Source organism: Podarcis melisellensis, assembly GCF_964234715.1.
Source record: "Podarcis melisellensis genome assembly, chromosome: 14".
Lineage (NCBI taxonomy): Eukaryota > Metazoa > Chordata > Lepidosauria > Squamata > Lacertidae > Podarcis > Podarcis melisellensis.
In genome coordinates, this window is record NC_138546.1 from 32,498,665 (window position 1) to 32,517,785 (window position 19,121).

The 19,121-nt window shown below is 43.9% G+C and overlaps 1 protein-coding gene across 1 annotated transcript in view; it reads right to left on the minus strand.

Annotated features, from left to right (window-relative positions):
- Positions 1-4,801: 4,801 nt before the first annotated feature.
- Positions 4,802-19,121, minus strand: part of CHSY1 (chondroitin sulfate synthase 1) — a 107,146-nt gene continuing 92,826 nt past the window's right edge. The window contains exon 3 of the mRNA XM_081888519.1: positions 4,802-7,913. Coding sequence (XP_081744645.1) covers positions 6,321-7,913 — 1,593 coding nt within the window. The 3' untranslated portion in view covers positions 4,802-6,320. The remainder of the gene's footprint in view (positions 7,914-19,121) is intronic.

The window sequence follows — 19,121 nt, forward strand, 5'->3', positions numbered from 1 at the left end:
TTGCATTAAGGTTATAAAAGGTATAACAAAGTTAAAATCAGTTAAAATTAACGGCGGGGGGCAGCAGGGTGTTTGTCAGAAAAGCTTACTTAAAATGACTGCTGATTATATTTTTAATGTCTTCTCCAAGGACCAGAAGTTCAACAGGAAGGGAGCTTGTGTCTGCTCTCAGCCAGTTGTTCCACAGGTTGAGCCCACAATACTGAATGTATAGTTCTTGGTGCATATGAGCCATCAGTCTAGCTGTCTCCTTGTGCAACTTCTAGTTCGGTTCTGACCAACAACAGCATATTAGGAGATAAAATGATGCTCAGCTGTAGTTTTATCAGCTGAGTTGTTAGAAGACCCTATTTCCCTCAAAAGCTACAATCTCCAGAGAGGTTTAACAATCAGTTCCTCTTCCTAGGGAATTCTTGGAATTGTAGCTCTGTCAGGGGAGAATAGGGGCCACCTAGCTTCCCTAAGCACCCATAACAAACTACAGATCCTATGATTCTTTGGGAGAAAGTCATGACTCTTAAAGTGGTATAAATAGTGCTTTAATGCAGCCGGGTCATAAATCATATGTGGAGTTAGAGGTTAATTACTCAGACATTGATCTGTGGTCAGAAAGTACAGCTAGTGAAGTCATTTAATAATAATTAAGATGCATTGCAACGGGACGCGGGCGGCGCTGTGGTCTAAACCACAGAGCCTACGGCTTGCCGATCAGAAGGTCGGCGGTTCGAATCCCCGCAACGGGGTAAGCTCCCGTTGCTTGGTCCCTGCTCCTGTCAACCTAGCAGTTCGAAAGCACGTCAAAGTGCAAGTAGATAAATAGGTACCGCTCCGGCGGGAAGGTAAACGGCATTTACGTGTGCTGCTCTGGTTCGCCAGAAGCGGCTTAGTCATGCTGGCCACATGACCCGGAAGCTGTACGCCGGCTGCCTCGGCCAATAAAGCGAGATGAGCGCCGCAGCCCCAGAGTTGTCCACAACTGGACCTAACGGTCAGGGGTCCCTTTACCTTTAAGATGCATTGCTATTCACCATTCCTAATAATTGCAGATTGGGTACTGAGTGTGGCTTCCTAAAGGGCAGCTGGGTTTATGACAATGGCAAGATGTTAATCTGTGACTTCTAAATTCACAGCTTACATGCTTAATAATATTCCTTTTTAAAAAGAAGAGGGTAGTAGATGGTTATAAATTGAAGCAAAAGAGTATAAAATAATAATTATTGATATTAATAATAAAGAAAGTAACTTTTGCAAAAAGGAGATGACATTATAAAAAACCTCAGCAGCCCACTGAAAATCTGGATATACAGCAAACATCATGAGTCCTGGGATCTTATGATGTTGTTTTCCTTCACCCCATAGCCTGTCACAAGTTTGCTGCCCGAAGGCAGAAAATTATGGCTGGCTTAGTGGGTTGTTGTCAGGCTAAAAATAAGAGGCGACTCTTTAGATTTTTGCTTCTGTTTGGGACTACAGATTTAAAGGAACACAAAACCAAAAGCTAGCCGCTACCACCAGTGTACCAGAAGCCACAAGACAGGGGTACCCTTCAGGAAAATTGCAACATCTGGAAAAAAACAGCTGGAGGAAGGGAAGCTATTACATAAGGCCTTATCCAGAACAGAACCCTGCAAGATCAAAGCAAGGAGCCATCTAGTTCAGCATCCTAATTCCAGCTGTGGCTAGGCATATTGGTCCATGAAGGAGCACAGGGACCTGTCTTATACTGAGTCAGACCATTGGTCCATCTAGCTCAATATTGTCTACACCAGCCTATCTCAATATTAGATTTTGTTGGACTACAACTTCCATCATTCCTAGCCAGTGGCCAGGGATGATGGGAGTTGTAGCCCAATGTTTCAGACTGAGCCCTACTTGGAGATGTTTGGGGTTGAACCTGGGACCTTCTGTATGGAAGGCAGATGCTCTAGCAGTGAGCTATGGTCTGACCCTGAAGTCCACAAGTATTCACAGGCAGACCACCTGTTTTAAGGGTAGTAAGAGAGTTGGTATCTCTCTCTGTACTTTTTTATTTGCAGGATTACTGAGGAAATTAGGATATCAGTCTCATTAAAAAGGTAAGGGGACCCCTGACCATTAGGTCCAGTAAAACCAAAGAACAAGTAATTATTTCAGCTCAGTTCATCCAGGTTGCTTTATATAATTAGAGGTGGACAGAAGGTTGATGCATAGGAGCCAACTCCTAGGTGCTGATAGGGCTTTGCCCCCCCCCCCCGATAAATGAGGGGACTGCCCCCCCAATTGCCATTGCCATTCAAATGGTGTGTGTGCACTGCATCATGTGATTGATTATACCAGGTGGGGCTTCTCTGGGCCCCTGCAATATTCTATTCAGCTTGGCCACCCTGGTACATTGGGATCTACTGTTTGGGTGATTTGCATAAGGAGAGCTCTGCTGGATCAGGCCAAAGGCTAATCTAGCCCAGCATCTTGTCACAGCAGCCAACCAGTTGCCCACAGGAAGCCCAAAAGAAAGGATTCTGGCCCCCAGTTGTCTTACAGCAGGAACAAAAGGGCCTTCCCAACTTGTGCCAAATTACATTTAAGACTGGAAAAATGAGGAACTAAGTTTGATATCCATCCGCCCCTAGTCCAGAGGGACTGCCTAGAGCAGCTACACAGGCAGACACACTCTTCTAAAGGTGGGTAACTGCTGGGAGAGGGATTAAGTGAGCCAATGACTGACGAAAAGGTGTGGCAGAATCACTCCTATGCCAAACAGAAGTGGATCAGTAAGAGGCAAGCCCAGAGCCGTCACTCATGCAGAGTGTTTCCTGGATGAGTGGGGACTTCGGGGCTCATGGAAAGGTTTGATGATGTTGATAATAATGACGGTGGTGATTTAAACCAGGCACAGGCAAACTCAGCCCTCCAGATGTTTTGGGACTACAACTCCCATCATCCCTGACCACTGGTCCTGTTAGCTAGGGATGATGGGAGTTGTAGTCCCAAAACATCTGGAGGGCCGAGTTTGCCTATGCCTGATTTAAACCCATTCCTTGTGTCACAAGTGTCTGGCTCCAGCGTGCAGTTTGGGAGTTCCTGCTCTAAATAGGGTTGCATCACCCGCCACTGGAGGTCCTCCCCATCAACAAAAACACTTGCCTTTGCACTAAACAGATTTCTGGAGCCGTTTACATAAATGGACAGGAAAGAGGTCATAAATGCTTTTGTGGTCAGTGACAAGGAGGCAGCTTCCACTGAAGCGGCCTGTCTGTGGGAGGGAGAATGAGGTTTTATGGGCCAGAATGGACCTACCCGTTCTGACTCTCTGTTACCCTCTTTCTTGCACAACAAAGGCCGCGTTTGATGGAAGAGATCCGCTTTGAGTGTCTGCAGCTGCACCAAGAGCTGGTGCTGTGCCAGTGCAGACCAACGGTTTGAATCCCATGTGGCTAGCATGGGATGGAGGGGGTTTGTCCTGCTGTAGCAACACCAGATCTCTTCCAGCGGATGCTCTTAAACAGGCTGCTTCGTGGGATTTGGTCTAAGCAGAACTTTTGTTTCCTTTAAAGAATGGGTATTTACTGATTCTGAAAGCAGAATTTGGAAACATAAGCAAGTGATTAAGGATGTGTCTTGAAGGCTTATTACAATAAATAGAATGGCTGGAAATTTCTAGCTAGTGAATACCTGATGTTAATTGGACTAACCTAAACCTCAGTCCTCGGTCCCTGCTCCTGCCTACCTAGCAGTTCAAAAGCACGTCAAAGTGCAAGTAGATAAATAGGTACCACTCCGACAGGAAGGTAAACGGCATTTCCGTGCGCTGCTCTGGTTCTCCAGAAGCGGCTTAGTCATGCTGGCCACATGACCCGGAAGCTGTATGCCGGCTCCCTCGGCCAATAAAGCAAGATGAGGGCCGCAACCCTAGAGTCGGTCATGACTGGACCCAATGGTCAGGGGTCCCTTTACCTTTAGAGTTGTCCACAGGTAGGGAAACAAACAGAAGGGGGAGACAGAGCCAACTAATTGTAGTTTTGCCCCATCCTCCTCCTCTTCCCTGCTGAGTTCTAGAAGAGCAACACTGAAGACTAAGGAGGCAGAAGTGGACAGTGGAAAACAGGCAGAAGATGCCTAAGAGTTGTGCCCCATCTTTCCTAATGGACCAGCCTCCATTGAGCCCATCACTGATTTGCAAAGGAACATCTGAGCATAAAACCTCTGATTTATACTGAGTCGACCATTGCTTCACATAGCTCAGGATTATTCGTTCTGGTTCTGTCTGGGACAGGAGTGTACCCCCTAGCCTTGCCCCCGGAATCTTCTTAACATTAAAGGTCACATTCAGGTCACATTCAGGATGCCAGTAGCTGTTTCAACCCCTCTGCTCCCACAAGTGACGCAAGAACATCGGAAGTGAGCTGCTGGATCAAGCCAATAGTCCCATCTAGTCCAGCATTCTGCTCTCGCTGTGGCCAACCAGTTGTCCATGCAAAGCCTGCAAGCAGGACCTGAGCACAAAAGAATTCTCCCCACTTGCAGTTCCCAGCAACTGTTATTTAGATGCATGCTGCTTCCAAGAGTGGCGGGAGAGCCTAGCTATCATGGTGAGTTGCTACTGATAGCCTTCTCCTCCATGAATTTGTCTCACCCATCCAAGTTGGTGGCCATCGCTACTTCTTGCAGGAGCAAATCCTGCAATCTTAGCTATGCACTGTGTGAAGAAGTCCTTCCTTTTGCCTGTCCTGAGTTCCCCGATATTCAGTTTCATTGGATGACCCTGAATTCTAGCATTATGAGAGAGGGAAGCACAACCAGGAATAAGGAGAAGGCATAATGCTGAAGAGTGCAACAGAGTAATGCATATTACTCAATTCATTTTATTTTTTTCCAGCAGGAGAGAGAGAGAGAAAATTTGTTACAATGACGAGGTGCCAATATATGATTGTGCTTTGAACACAAGTTCTGGTGTGCCCTTGTAAGGTTCAATGCCGAACTGCTTGTTTGTATTCAATCAGATGCATTTTATTTTGCAATGTGCGTGCATGTGTGTGCATGTGTCCAGCATGTGCACATATTTTACAAGTTTTTGCTCATCTGTGGTTATCCAAAACACCCAAACAAATCCAGCTTCTATTCTCTTCCTCATTTGGGGGCATCAGAGGTTAGATCCAAAGGTTCCAGTTACTTTTTTTTTCTTTTTTAAAGTGATTTTGGAAAATGAAAGAGAACGCTTTAGAAAGAATCTTTGGAGATCAGTTTACTGCAAAGTAAGAAGACGTACGCTACCTTTAACAGCATGAAAATGCAATACATTCCTAAGATACATAAATATTAATGACTAGCAGATATTAAAAATAAAAAGACAGAAGTTCTAGAACAAAGTATATTAAATAAATTAAAGGCCTACCCAATATAGACAGCAAAAAACAAACTAATTAAGCAAAGGAAACATAGTAAATTGTTCCCATCGAAATACTGTAACTGGTGGGGGGGATGGATATTTCCCCAACACATTCAATTTCGAGTGTCTCGGTTTTAAGTTTGTTGCTTTTTATGGCAAAGAAATGTCATTCCCCCCCCCCCATTAACTAAAACACTGTTCTTTGCCATCAAGGCATCTACGCAAGAGATCCAATTTAGAATGCAACACCTGCTGTGGAAATTTTTAAACATCAGATCCACATGTGGACCAAGAAAGAAAATACTTTTTGTTTTGTTTTGTTTTAAGCGAAGGTACACATTTATCAAGGTTGTGCTCAAATCTCCCCTTTTCCCTCAGTTGCTCGAAATACAATGAGCAAAAAATGGTACATTTTAAGGTTGAAATATCAACCAAATCGAAAGATTCTTGTACATGAATTCACCAATACTGCCACTCTTGTTTACTTTGTTCAATTTTTTAAAAAATACAAGGAAGAATCCATTTACGTTGTTACCAATCCCAAGAGGGAAGAAATATTAAGGGAATCATTTGTGCCACTTAGCAATGGATAACTCCTGGGGAAACCCAAAGAATATAAGAGGGGGGCAGGGAAGTTTTCTTTTCTCTTTTTAAAAAAGTCTGTTTTATCAGGAAAAGGTAATTTATTTCAAGTCGTCAGAAATCAGGCAAGTTGTAATACTCAGCCACAAACGTTTGTTCAAAAAGGCAAAGGTTGATCACAGTTTTGTTCAGAAAAACGCTCAGAAGGTCCTTGTAAGAAAACGATGGTTTCTAAAATATACCCTTGTGCGGTCTTTTTCTTAAAAAATCAACTATCAAAAAGTTTTCCAAAAAAATAAATTAGGGCAATAAAAAAAACGCAATAGGTAGTTTTTGTTTGTTTTTTTGTTTCCTCTCCCAGCATAGCTGGATGTTAGGCTGTCCTCAGGGAACCATTAGCAATGCTGTTTTTCCCAAAGCTGGGCTCATTTTTTTGAAGCCACAGCTCAGCCAACTGTTGCGTAGACCCATAAGTTGATGCTTTGGAGCCCAAGCACATTTTATACTGTTTTGGATCAAGGTTGGGGTCACAAAAGACAGGATGGTGTACATGGACAACTCCAACCTCTTGGCTCCGGAAAGTCTTTAGGCCAGCCTGGACAACTTTGTTAAACAAGTCGACATCCTCAAGACCCCAACCTTGGATAGAGACATCAAAACCACCAGCTCGAATAAGATCACCCTTGTAAATACAGGCAATCCCAAAGCCATAGTTCCTCCAGAAGCCGGTTTTCTGGGTGAAGGCAAAGTGATTATCACTAGGAACTTTTCCACTATAGACAATCTTTGGATCGTACTGGCTAAAGATGACTGGGAAATAAATCTGTTGCCCTAAAACGGTGTTCGCTCTGCACCGCTGGAGAAAGTCTGCCGTAAACACCAAGTCGACATCGCAGAAAAAGAGCAAGGACTCGTTGCTGAACTGAGAGGACCCAACTTCTAGCGCCAGAGCCCGGGAAAATTCACCAGACACCGGCAAGATCTGCATGTCTGCCTTGGGGTATTTCAGGCGATAATCCCTCATCAGTTCAACCTGCCTCGCTTTGTCAGGGTTGGAGTCCGAGTTGAAAAGCAGGACAACCAATTTGACGTTCTGATTAGGAATGAGGCAGGTCTTTTCAAAGTTCGCCATGAAGCGAGCAAACATGTCAAAGCGCCCAGACAAAGGAATCAAGATGTTGATCTTCTTGTCTTTGGGTTCCTTCTTCTCCGCTTTCGACTTACTCAGCTGGAATGGGACAAACATCTTGAGAGAATTGGAGAGGAAAGACAAAGACCCTGAATCCTGGTTGATCTTATTGGCCAGTTCTTTGGCATCTATCTCGTCGTGCTCCATAAACTGGACTTTGCTAAAGGTCTGTTGCAAGTATGCGTGCCTGCGGACAGGAACCGTCATTTTCTTCCCCTTGTGCTTTTTGTACAGGAGCAGTAAGTCGAGAACGTATTCCGCCCCGTACATTGGATTCACCCTGCGATAGCCGTACTGGATCTCCTTGAAGTCTATGATCCGCCCTCTGGTTTTGGCGTTGGCATTGATCATCTCCATGACCTGCATCACAATGTCGTCCAACGCCTCGCGCTGAGAGGAGTCCATCCCTCGACGAGGTGGCTGCCCATCTGCAGCGGAGTAAAGGTACTTCCCTGTGAGGAACTCCCACTCCAGAACATCCTCTCGTTGCCTTGGCTGAAACCGCATGAAGGAAGGCGCGATGCCCAGCTGAAGGTCGTCCCTGTGGACTTCCGTACTGCTGTATTTGCTCATGAGGACGATTTCTCGGTGCAGCTGGATGGTCCGGTAGCGCAGCTCTGCTATTTTGCGACTAAGCATGTAGCTATGGAGCCTGTATTGGTAGGGCGGGCTCTTGTTTGGGTGCAAGGTGATCGCCCTGTGGATCTTGCTATTACGGAGGTCTTTGATGTAACCTTTTTTGTTCTGCTCGTAGTTTTCGTAAAATAGCTGCTGCATCTAAGAAAACAAGGGGGGGGGGGAGAATGTTACTATGTAAGAATGGATAAAATAGCCAATCACCCTATACATTTGCCTTCATGAATAGAAGGGCTTTTAAGATAAGCTCTTTCCTCCTCTTTAAGCATAGGTTTTAGCAATATCAGCAGCTACTCAAAAGGAATTAAGAGGATTATGGATTGTAGACCAGTAAGAAACAAACATCTACTACAGTCCAGAGATTAGCATAACCTGTTCCACCAATTGCATTGAGACTGTCTTCCCAAGGGACCATGCAAGAAGCCTTTCCTGCTAGTACACGTAAATATATTTTCATTGCAATAAAAGGAAAAGAAGTTAAAGCAGTAAACATGCCACTACAATGGACTATCACAAGAGGAAGTGATGGCCACCAACGTGGATGACTCTAAAAGGAAGTTCATGGTGGAATAAGGCGATCAATGGCTCCTAGATACCATGGCTATGTTTTCCCTTCACTGTTGGAGGCAGTGTGTCTCTGAAAAGCAGCTGCTGGGGAACACAAGAAGGGAGAGGCGCTCTTGTGCTCTGGTCTTGCTTTCGGGCTCCCACAGACATCCTCCTGGCCACTGTGAGATCAGGATGATGGGCTAGATGGATGGTACGTTAGTCTGATCCAGCAATGCACTTCTTCAGTTCCTACTACTCATAGCCATCTTTGTCCTATCTTCTACACTAAAAAGCCAGGCATCTTTCTGAAGCATATGACATGGCAAAAGATCTTTTTAATCCAGTACTTGCCCTCGAGCAACAGTAAAATGCGTCCTTCTTCCTGCAAACAGTGAAATGGGCTGACCAAAAAATTAGCCCTCTATGAAGGAACGGTCACCTTTCAGTTGCCAGTCCACCAATGAGACAGTTGGGTTCATTCCACTAGCTCTGCTGAAAAGAATAGCTTTGTTCGATTCCTCCTCTCCCTAAACCAGACATGGCCAAATCTGGCCTTCCAGCTGTTTTGGGACTATAACTCCCATCATCCCTAGCTAACAGGACCAGTGGTCAGGGATGATGCACTGTTTCCATTCAAGCTAGGCATTATAATAAGTAACCACCAGTGCCTGAGAGTTTGCTTGTTTTCCTCTTTCCTCCTCACCCCTTTTTCCTTTTGTGATGTCTTTTAGATTGTACACCTCCAAGCAGGCATCCAGCAGGGCTTTCAATATGACCAATTCCCCTCTATCAGTCTTGCTTTGGACTAAATCTCATCTAAATTGTGGGTGGCCTGAGATAAAACTATCCACCTCCTATCCACCAGGAGGCTGCTTGCTATGTCTCTGCAATATTCTGTGCTCTGCCTCTTCCTAATTGGTCTCTGCTGTTCTCTCTCTGTGTGTGTTGCTGCATAAGGGGTGTGTGTGTGTTGCCGTATAACTTCAGGTGTGACTGGATCGCTGCAACCTAACCAAATATTGTCTACTTTGAGATGAGAACAGTAACTCATGCAGAGATTCAACACACAGTCTTATATGGGGACAGGCATTTCTAGTGCGTTCCTTTATTTAGAAAGCCTGTCCCCATATAAGACTGTGTGTTGAATCTCTGCATGAGTTACTGTTCTCATCTCAAAGCAGACAATACTTGGTTAGGTAGCCTTGACCTGGTCTAAGGCAGCTTCCTACTTAAACATCCTAAAAGCACACATTTCAGGGGCAAAAACTGCCTCCAATTTTAGTTGAGATCTTTGTTTTTAAAGCATGGCTCCATTATCAGAAGTGTGGAAAACACTGGCTTACATAAGCCGATGGCTTACTTTAAAAGGATGGCTTTGGGGATAATGATATGACTTGGGCCAGGAACAGGATGGGAGGAAAACAAAGGCGAGTCTGCTTGAGGTGGTCTCAGATACCAAAGCAACAGAAACAGCCGCAGTCTCTGTCCTATATTCAGATGTATCAAGTACTTTCCACTGGTATCGGGAAACAGCCATGGGAAGCGCAGGCATCTCAGAGCCATACAATATTGATGACAGGAGATAAACATGGGGGCTCAAGTTAAGCTCGGCAGCCATAAATATTTATGGCTAAATGAATTCAAACACCTGCAAAGTCACAGCCACCTAGCTCAGCCAGGCAGGACAGCCGAGATGCATCAAGTGTCAGGAAGACAAGATTGCCAGGGTGTGAACTGATAAGTATGTGGCATCAATGGGTGGAGCCAGGCCAAGTCTGGACTGGGCAGGGGTGGAGCTGGGTGGTTCAGGGACGTAAGGAGAATGGCGACAAGGGGACGGGGTCTTTTGGGAATGGCACCTAACCTATGGAACCCTCTCTTGGGGAGGCTTGCTGGGTACCTACACTAATGTATTTTAGGCTGCCCCCTCTTTATGTTTTAACTGTTTTAATTTTAAATTGGGGTCTGCTGGCGAAGGGCATTCAATATTAATAACAGTAATATAATACATTGTAACACTGGTGACACTAAATAAAAACATATGAAAATCAATCAATGATCTTGGTTTGGTTAAAAAAAGGGGGAAGATATTAAGTTTTGTATTTTTCTCTATAATTAAAAAAAATTAAAATTTAATAATAATAATAATAACCACAGCAGCCCACAAAACCAGCTAGTTGTGGGAGAAGAAACAAGAAAGGGTCTATATGGACCATACAATCCCTCAAAGCAAAACTTTCATTATTTTCAAAAGTAACATTATGTGTGCAACTTTTACTTTAGCCTAAGATTTATTTTGAAATGCAATTCATGGTTTGCATAAGAAAATAAAGCAAGCAAGTGGCGGTGGGGATGGGACGTGAACAGAAAACCAAACCCTCCATAGCCCTGAGGCATTGCATCCAATAAGCAGTCAACAGAGTATGGAAACAGCCCCAACAGGAAATTAATAGAAGCCAACACACTTTGTTGATTACACAACTGCATTTTAACAAGCTACCAATGGTCTGGTCTAGATGTTATGAAACACAGGGTTGCAAGGTTAGGTATGGGTTATTTGCAGCTAGCCCACTTTTTTATGAATGACTAATGTCAACCACTGAGCAGGACCACATGGGAAGAAATGGCAAGTGTGGCCTTCAGGAATGGACTTTCCTTTTTGCACATGCAAGGTTCAAGAGGATCTGGGGAATGAGGAGGGAGGGTGGGATCTCATCCTTCTTCTCTAGTGGTTGGACATCAATAGTAAGACAGTGACAGAGGGACAAAATCAGCCACCCAGAGGAATAGTCCCTCTCTCTGTGCAATATCGGCAAAGCGTCATCCTGCATAATAGTGGTTCCTTCCAGAACCCAGAGAACAGCTACAAGGTTGTGAAGAAGAGCTACCATTGCAGTGTTGTACATTCTTGAAAACTGCTGATGATACAATTGGAATTGGGCTTCAACCATCAATCACAAACACAGCACATTAATGTTACACATGTTTAGCTGGAAGCAGAGCCTGCTGAGTCCAAACGATATGTGTTCCCAAGAAAGAGCCCGTGGAATTGGAGTCTGAGATTCTGCACCAAGAAAACCAGAATTCTGCCAACTGCAGAAATTAAATAATTCATTCTGAAAGGGTTACAGGTGTGAATGCAGTAATCTGGTTTTGCTAATCATGTGGAACTCCATCCCCCTCAAGTCCTGGAAATCCTGTTCAGCAGCTTCTCTTTGAATTTTCAGTGGGTAAAACTCATAGATTTTAAACCATATGTGCTAGAAACTTGTTTTTTTATTTAACTGAGTTTGTCATGGAGCTGAATTCTGAGACTTATATCACTTTCTTCACTCCTCAGCACATATATGTGAACGCACACACCCTAGTCAGACCCGAGGGCCTAAGAGCTTAACATTTGTATTTGAAGAGAACACTTTTTTTGAAAGAAGACAGAAGTCCTGAAGACGCAAACCTGCCTAGTCCTTTACAGCTAATAATAATAATAATAATAATAATAATAATAATAATAAATTTTATTTATACCCCGCCCTCCCCAGCCGAAGCCGGGCTCAGGGCGGCTAACAACAATAAAACAGTACAAAAGTACAACACAAACAACACAACAACAGTTCTTCCATGAGGGAGGCAGAGTCTACCCATCAACACCTCTTCCTAGGAGATACTTCAACTCAGCATTCGTAGCAGGCAATATGCCTTTCTCATTGAGAAACCCCTAAACTTTTGAGGATTGCCAGAGACAGTTTGAGACTCACTGGCCTAATGTTTACTTTTAACCCACCAGAGCGCCTCTCTCTCTCTCTCTCTCTCTCTCTTCGTGGGATGTATCTCCCCTTCACTGGAAACTGAATATTGTCATTGTAGGAACCTTTGGCTCAGGCTCAAAATACTTTTCCCTGAAAAGTTTGTGTTACATTCACTTCCAATTCAAAATCCCCTCCCCCTTTTGCAAGCTTTCAATTTTTTGCCATTTCAGTGCATTGGGGGGGGGGGGACAGCTGCTGGGGGTGGGGAAATAAAGCCAGTTTATACTGAGATGAGCAGAGAGCCAAAGAATACCCCTGGAGCAGGAGCCCTACACTGCAGCTCCATATTTTAACTCCTTCTTCCTAAAAAGAATGCAGTGTTCTAAAAAGCAGCTTTCAATGAGCTGGTGTTTTGAGCACATTTACAAACTTTCAAAGGTTTGCTTCGAAGCACAATATAAACTGTCCTGCTTATATCTATGGTACAGAGTCAGTTGTGACACACTGGTAGCCTAAAAGAAAAGTGATGGGTTGAGGGTATCGACTCTCTCCCTTGCTTGGGCAGGTAGGGTCAGTACTCACAGGCCCCAGACAACCTGGGAAATGACTGGCGCCAAAGCGGAACAACAGGTTTGTATCATGTCCAGCTAAAGGGTGTGTGATTTGCTAGCAGGCAAACACCTGGGTTTTGTTGGTTATAGTTTGTGTGGCGGGGATAAATCACAATAAAACAATTGGCATTGATTTACCACTGGGTCCCCACAGGCCAATCCAAAAGTCTTGCTAACCATATCTGGTTTTCAGGTTAGCCTGCTAGTAGGTTAAAGGGAAAGCTACTGAGCAAAGAGAAAGATAGTCAACGATGCTTGGGCACAGCAACTTAAGTTGGGTGGAGGGGAGAAAAATCTTCATTTTTATTGTGTTTGCATAAGAGACAATGTAGTAATGGAATTTGACAAGAAGAAACTATACTGTCATCTTTAGGTCCAGATGTGGGAAAAGGCATCCAATAAGCACATGTGGTTTAACTTACCGCTTGTGGATTCGTGCTCCTCTCTCTGATTTATTTATTTACTATCCAAAAGGCCCGCCAATTTCAATGGGAAGGAGAGCCAGGCCTTTCCTGAGACCCACTTCCCCAGCCTCCCATCTGTAACTGAGGCTTCTAGACCCCCACACTGCATTTGCTTTGCTTTCAAAGCAGGAAGTGTCCAAAAAGGCTCCCCCTTCCCACCGCTAGCCTAGAGCTGCCTTTCGGAGAGGCATTCCTCCCCATGGAATGACCAGGACACTCAAGGAAAGAGTAGCTCTTGGCGCAAAGACACACACACAAAGACACAACTGCACAGGTGAATATGGTTCCCAGCGTACTCCACGGAAGGCATTTGCGAAGGGGGGGGGATGTTATACTGTTTGCAGGTGTGTGTGTTTTATCTGTAAAAACTGCTTAGGTTAGGGCCTGCTTTGAACAGTTTTTGCCAAGCAATATAAAACTCTTTCCTTGACAAAAAGAGTATTCTCAAAATGTCCTGGGAGCTATATCCATGTGTGCAGCTGGGCCTGGGAGCTGTTTTTGGAAACACCTCCTGTCCTCAGCTGCCTCCCAGACTGCAGCCCATTCATTTCCCCCCATAGAACTCAATGGGAGCCAGTGAGGAGAAACCCAGCCCCCACCTGCTCTAGGATTTGTGGGGGTTTTTTGAACAGGCACGAGTGTGGCGGGAGGTAGGAGCAAAGTGGAAGGCTGCATGAGGGCTGATCAGTAAGGCCACAGTGTAGCTTTTATCTCAGTCGGTTTTTGAATTGGATCTTATTTTTATTTTGTCATGGACTGGCTGGTTGCAGAGGAGTGGCGGGAGGCACCAGCTGGGGTACCCCCAGGGGGAAAGAAGGCTCAGAGCCAGGGGAGTGGTGGTGGGACAACAATGAGTGGTCAGAGGGAGAAGAGGGAGCAGACTGGGAGAAGATGCTGGAAGCTGAAGAGGTAACAGGGTTTCGTGAGCAGGAAGAGTCTTTGGCAGAGAGCAGTGCAGAATCAGAAGCGCCAGCAGAAAGGGGTCAGGAGGCAGAGTGCAGGCAGGCTACCGAAGAAGCCAAGGAATCTCTCCCTCCTGCTGGGACCAGCTCCCTTCCTCCCTGGTCTACCAGAACACAGAGAGAAATAGAGAGGGCAGAACAAAGAGAGACAAGATGAAGGATGCCAGGGAAGGAACCAGGGGATGAACCTTAGAGAGCAGTGGGAAGGTAGGGACCTTCAGTCATCACAACTTCCTCACTGGGGGCAAGACCTACTAGGAAGAGTTGGTGTGATCCCAGGGCCTGCGCTGTTTTGGTTTCTTTGAATTTCACTGACACTGGGTGTTTTATGGCTGACCTCCCCCGACTCTGGCTCCTGACATTTTTAATATATGCCACTGTTTAATATATGCTTTTATTGTACTGTGAAATCCCTTTCAGATGTTCCTTAGTAAGGATTCATGAACGAAATGAACAAATAAATATTATTTTGATATTGATAACAATTTGCTGAATACATTGCCCGTTGGTATGTACTCAAGTCGTGCCTATTGTCTATTATTTTAATGCAAATCTTGTGTGTAAACTTCTGGCAATTTACTTGTATAACACCGGTCTTGAAAGACCTACATTGGCTCCCAGTACGTTTCCGAGCACAATTCAAAGTGTTGGTGCTGACCTTTAAAGCCCTAAATGGCCTCGGTCCAGTATATCTGAAGGAGCGTCTCCTCCCCCATCGTTCTGCCCGGACACTGAGGTCCAGCTCCGAGGGCCTTCTGGTGGTTCCCTCCCTGCGAGAGGCCAAGTTGCAGGGAACCAGGCAGAGGGCCTTCTCGGTGGTGGCGCCCGCCCTGTGGAATGCCCTCCCACCGGATGTCAAGGCGATGGACAACTACCTGACATTCAGAAGACATCTGAAGGCAGCCCTGTTCAGGGAAGTTTTTAATATGTGACATTTTAGTGTATTTTTCATTTCTGTTGGAAGCCGCCCAGAGTGGCTGGGGAAACCCAGCCAGATGGGCGGGGTACAAATAATAAATTATTATTATTATTATTATTATTATTATTATTATTATTATTATTATTATTATTGTAGGTTGCTCCTCATTTCATTATAGCTCAGGGTGGAAGGAGGCCTCATGTTTTTCTTCAAATATCTGGTTAAATAAGGTTTTCTCTCCAAAGAACTAGGGGAACAGCCAAGAGAATGGACTTTGCATCCACTTGGTGGGTGTATGTTTCTGGCATACATGACAAATCCATTACATGGATGGCACATTACTGTGAAAAACAATTTTATTTGTTATTAACCATATGTATTCATGCTCTAACAAATGTTCCTTTATATTACTGTCGTTTTAGCATCCTTTCCTTTCATGCTCAGACTAGATTTAGCTGTTGGATTTGCCTTATTTACGTGCTCTCAGCTCTGTATCCCCCCCTTATAGTGTAATGATGGTGAACCCTTGTTTTGTTCTGTATTTTAAAGTTCTCTGTGATTTCTCTGTATTTCTACTTTGATCCTCCAATATAATATTTGAAAACCAATAACAATAATAGCAACAGCAGCAGCAGCAACAACAACAACCCCAATTTCACCCACCAGAAGACAAGTCTCAAATACTGGGAGACATAGCTGATTAGAGCAAGGTTCAGAAAGATTTGTCATACATATCATAGGAAAAAGATTTTAGACTATGATATACACACATACCAATTTGTGCAGCAACCAATTACACAAACACAAATTTGGTGGTGTTTGGAAGGACTAAGTTGTATCTAGCAGAATAAACAGCTTTTAACTGTGCGCTATAAAGCCGTGCTGCTGATGTTTTTCTTCTTCTTGGTGCCTGTGAAAGGGTCCCAGAATTTCCTTCCTTGCGGTGCCTTGAGCTTGATGAAGCTACAGAGAGTTCTAAGAAGGAAGCCAGCTCTCTGAAGAGAAACTTTACAGTAAGGGAAGCCCAAGGTCACTCAATTCCCAAGGCATTTCAAATCCAGCTGTGAATTGGAAAAGTTGAACAGGCTCCAGTTTAATCTTTCATTTACATTATTACGCAATGACCTCATGAAGCGATGTTTTTTTTCCTCGTCCAATCAGCAGAAAAGCCGTGAGATTTATATTTACTGGGAAACTAATTAGACTAAAACAGAATTTTCACCCCCACTCCCCCTTGCATTGGGGGGGGGGGAATAAATCCTACACCATCTTTCAGAAGCAAGCTCCTTCCTTCTGCTCCAAGTGCCAAGCTAGAAGCTATCTTTTGGAGATAGACTTAGAATACATTTTTTTTTAAAGTTCCCATTTCTTACTTACACATTTTTGCTTACAGACACTTGAAGTCAGAAAAAAACACTAATGACTGATACTTGTCAGCCTACTTTTAAACGCAGCTGCCAAACAACAACACTGTGCTTGATAAAATCACTTTGTGAAACTTAAAAAATTGAATATTGCCTATGGTAACTAAATGGGTCCCACAAAATGCTTTTATCATCTTCTATTTACCTTCTATTATGTGTACAACCACAATACACTCTGTCTATTAAAGTGCCTATACAACCTAAAAACGAGTTGCTTTCCCATTTGATCTAATACAGAATTCTGAGTAGCCTGAAGGCTTGCACAGTTTACACCAATCTAGCTAACTTTCCATATCCAGACATTTGGAACCAGATATATCCATGTCTATATCTGAGGATAGGGATGGGGATATAGTTCAAGGCCTTCGTATTCTGGAGATTGTTTGTGTGGTGCTCCATCACCAGCGTTGACATGCGCTACCAGTTCAATCACATGCATCTGGGCTGCATTCTGGGGTGTGCATTTAAAGGGCTACACATGAGATCTGCCATAAACCACTGCCTGATAACAGCAGAGAATGGCAATACAAAAACCACACAAGCTTCCTCATTATCCAGGAAACATCCTTTGCATTGTAATAAGTCACACACTTTGCTGCCACCTGCCCAGTGAGATCTTTCATTCAGAGCACGGCTGGCCTTATAGCAACAATGCAAAGGCATAGCAGGTTTCTGGCTTCAACGGGAAGATGGGTGAAGATTGCAATTTTTATATGGTGTCTAGATAGCTTGGAATTCAAAATGCCCATAGAAAAATTATTTGTTTTTAAAAGCGTGGAAGCAAAATTGGGGGAGGGGGGATAAAGACAGGAACATAACCCCTGGTTTAGGGTGAAAATGGAGAAATGCACATTATTCATGACCAGAACACTGGCAGCTGCTCTCCAGGGTTTCTGGCAGAAGTCTCTCCCATCTCTACCTGGAGTTGTTGTGGATTGTACCTGGAACTTTATGCAAGCAGGTATTATTATTATACTGCCCTTCATCCGTAGATCTCTACCACTGAGTTTGGACCTTTCCCACATGATTCCTTCAGACCACAGGCCCATCAAGCTCATGTTTGCAAAGCAGATGTGTTACTACTGCACTATGGCCTTTTCAATAAAAAATTTGTTGTGATTGCTTGTTAAAACTGTTGGGACACTGACTAGATCTTCTTTTTAGTAAAAGGTCCCTGATAAAAGAATAAATACATAACAGTGCCCAGAACCTGCAGAGGGTCATAAATGGCAACTTGCCATGCGCTGTGTGCAATGGATATTAATTTATCTTCACTTCGTAACTGAACATGATACACCACAACTAACGACTGTAAATCTACTTACAGCCGCTTCCCCAAGCTGGCTTTACAGGAACTATAAAAGTGGGCCAATATAAAATAAAATCCCGCCAGACCAAACACAGATGTTCACAACCTGCTTTTCTCCTCCGATGAGTCACCTGAAGTCTGGGGTTATTGTTTCTAAAAAGTAGGTCTGAGCAATGTTCTAAATAAAAAACAAACAAAGCAAAGCAAACATTTTGGAAAGGGAAAGGCAGAAAGCCACACATTTCTCTTTGCTTCAATGAAAATGAAAGTATAATAATGCTTTGCGTTAGTATAGTGCAAGGGACAGATGCGAAAGTAGACAGAGCAAGAATTGCAAATTTTGCCTTCAGGCTCCAGTTGCCATCATAACCAAGAGCTGGAATTGAGGGGAACTGTAATCCAAAACAACTGGAGGACACCACATTGACTTTCCCCATTATAGAGCTTTTAAGTGGTCTAAGATGGGATACGTATTTGAAAAAGAAAATTCCACATGTGATGGAGAAATGACAGACAGGGGCTTCTTGTTCATCCTAAGACCCACTGAGAAATGGTGTGGTGGCTAAGAGACTGAGCTATGAACTGCCTGCTTTGACTCTCACCTCTCTCATGAACTCACTAGGTGGCCTTAGGGAAGCTACTCTGTCATGTTCCCAAAGTGCAAAATGGGTATGGGTGGGTGTGCATACCTAAAGTGGTACCTCAGGTTAAGAACAGTTTCAGGTTAAGAACGGACCTCCAGAACAAATTAAGTTCTTAACCCGAGGTACCACAGTAATGCAAACATGGGTTGTACATCACTGACTACAAAGGGACACAGTTTACCGACTGCAAACTGTGACTGGCGAAGATGAAATCTGCCATGTCAATCGGGAGGAAAAATGTAGCTTAAGGCCTTTGGATATATTGTAGGCTGTTTGGCATTAGCATTACCCAAAAAAATGCTTTGCAGGATATTAAGAAATATAGATCAGGATATTAAAAGTAAGCCTCCTTTAAATGCTAGCAGTGAGCGCCACAGCATTGTCAGATCACAAGCTTAATGAAGCCTAAGAAATGAGCACCAGAACCTAATTTGAAGCATACCAAAAAAGAATCTTGTACAAATTCCAGTAAATCCGTTAACTCCTTTAAAGGATGCTGATTGCTTTGCTTATAAACGGGAGCAGAGGCAGGCATATGACTATCATATGATGATGGCATGAAATCACTTACAGACAGTGGTTATTTGTGCAGCAAGTTCTAGGGCCGGCATTTTCATGCAGGCTGTTGAAAATGGACCCATGACCCTGTGCAATCTAAGGCAGCTCTTAACATTCCTTTTGTATTACTGGTTTCACATACATTGTAAATTCATTTTTAATA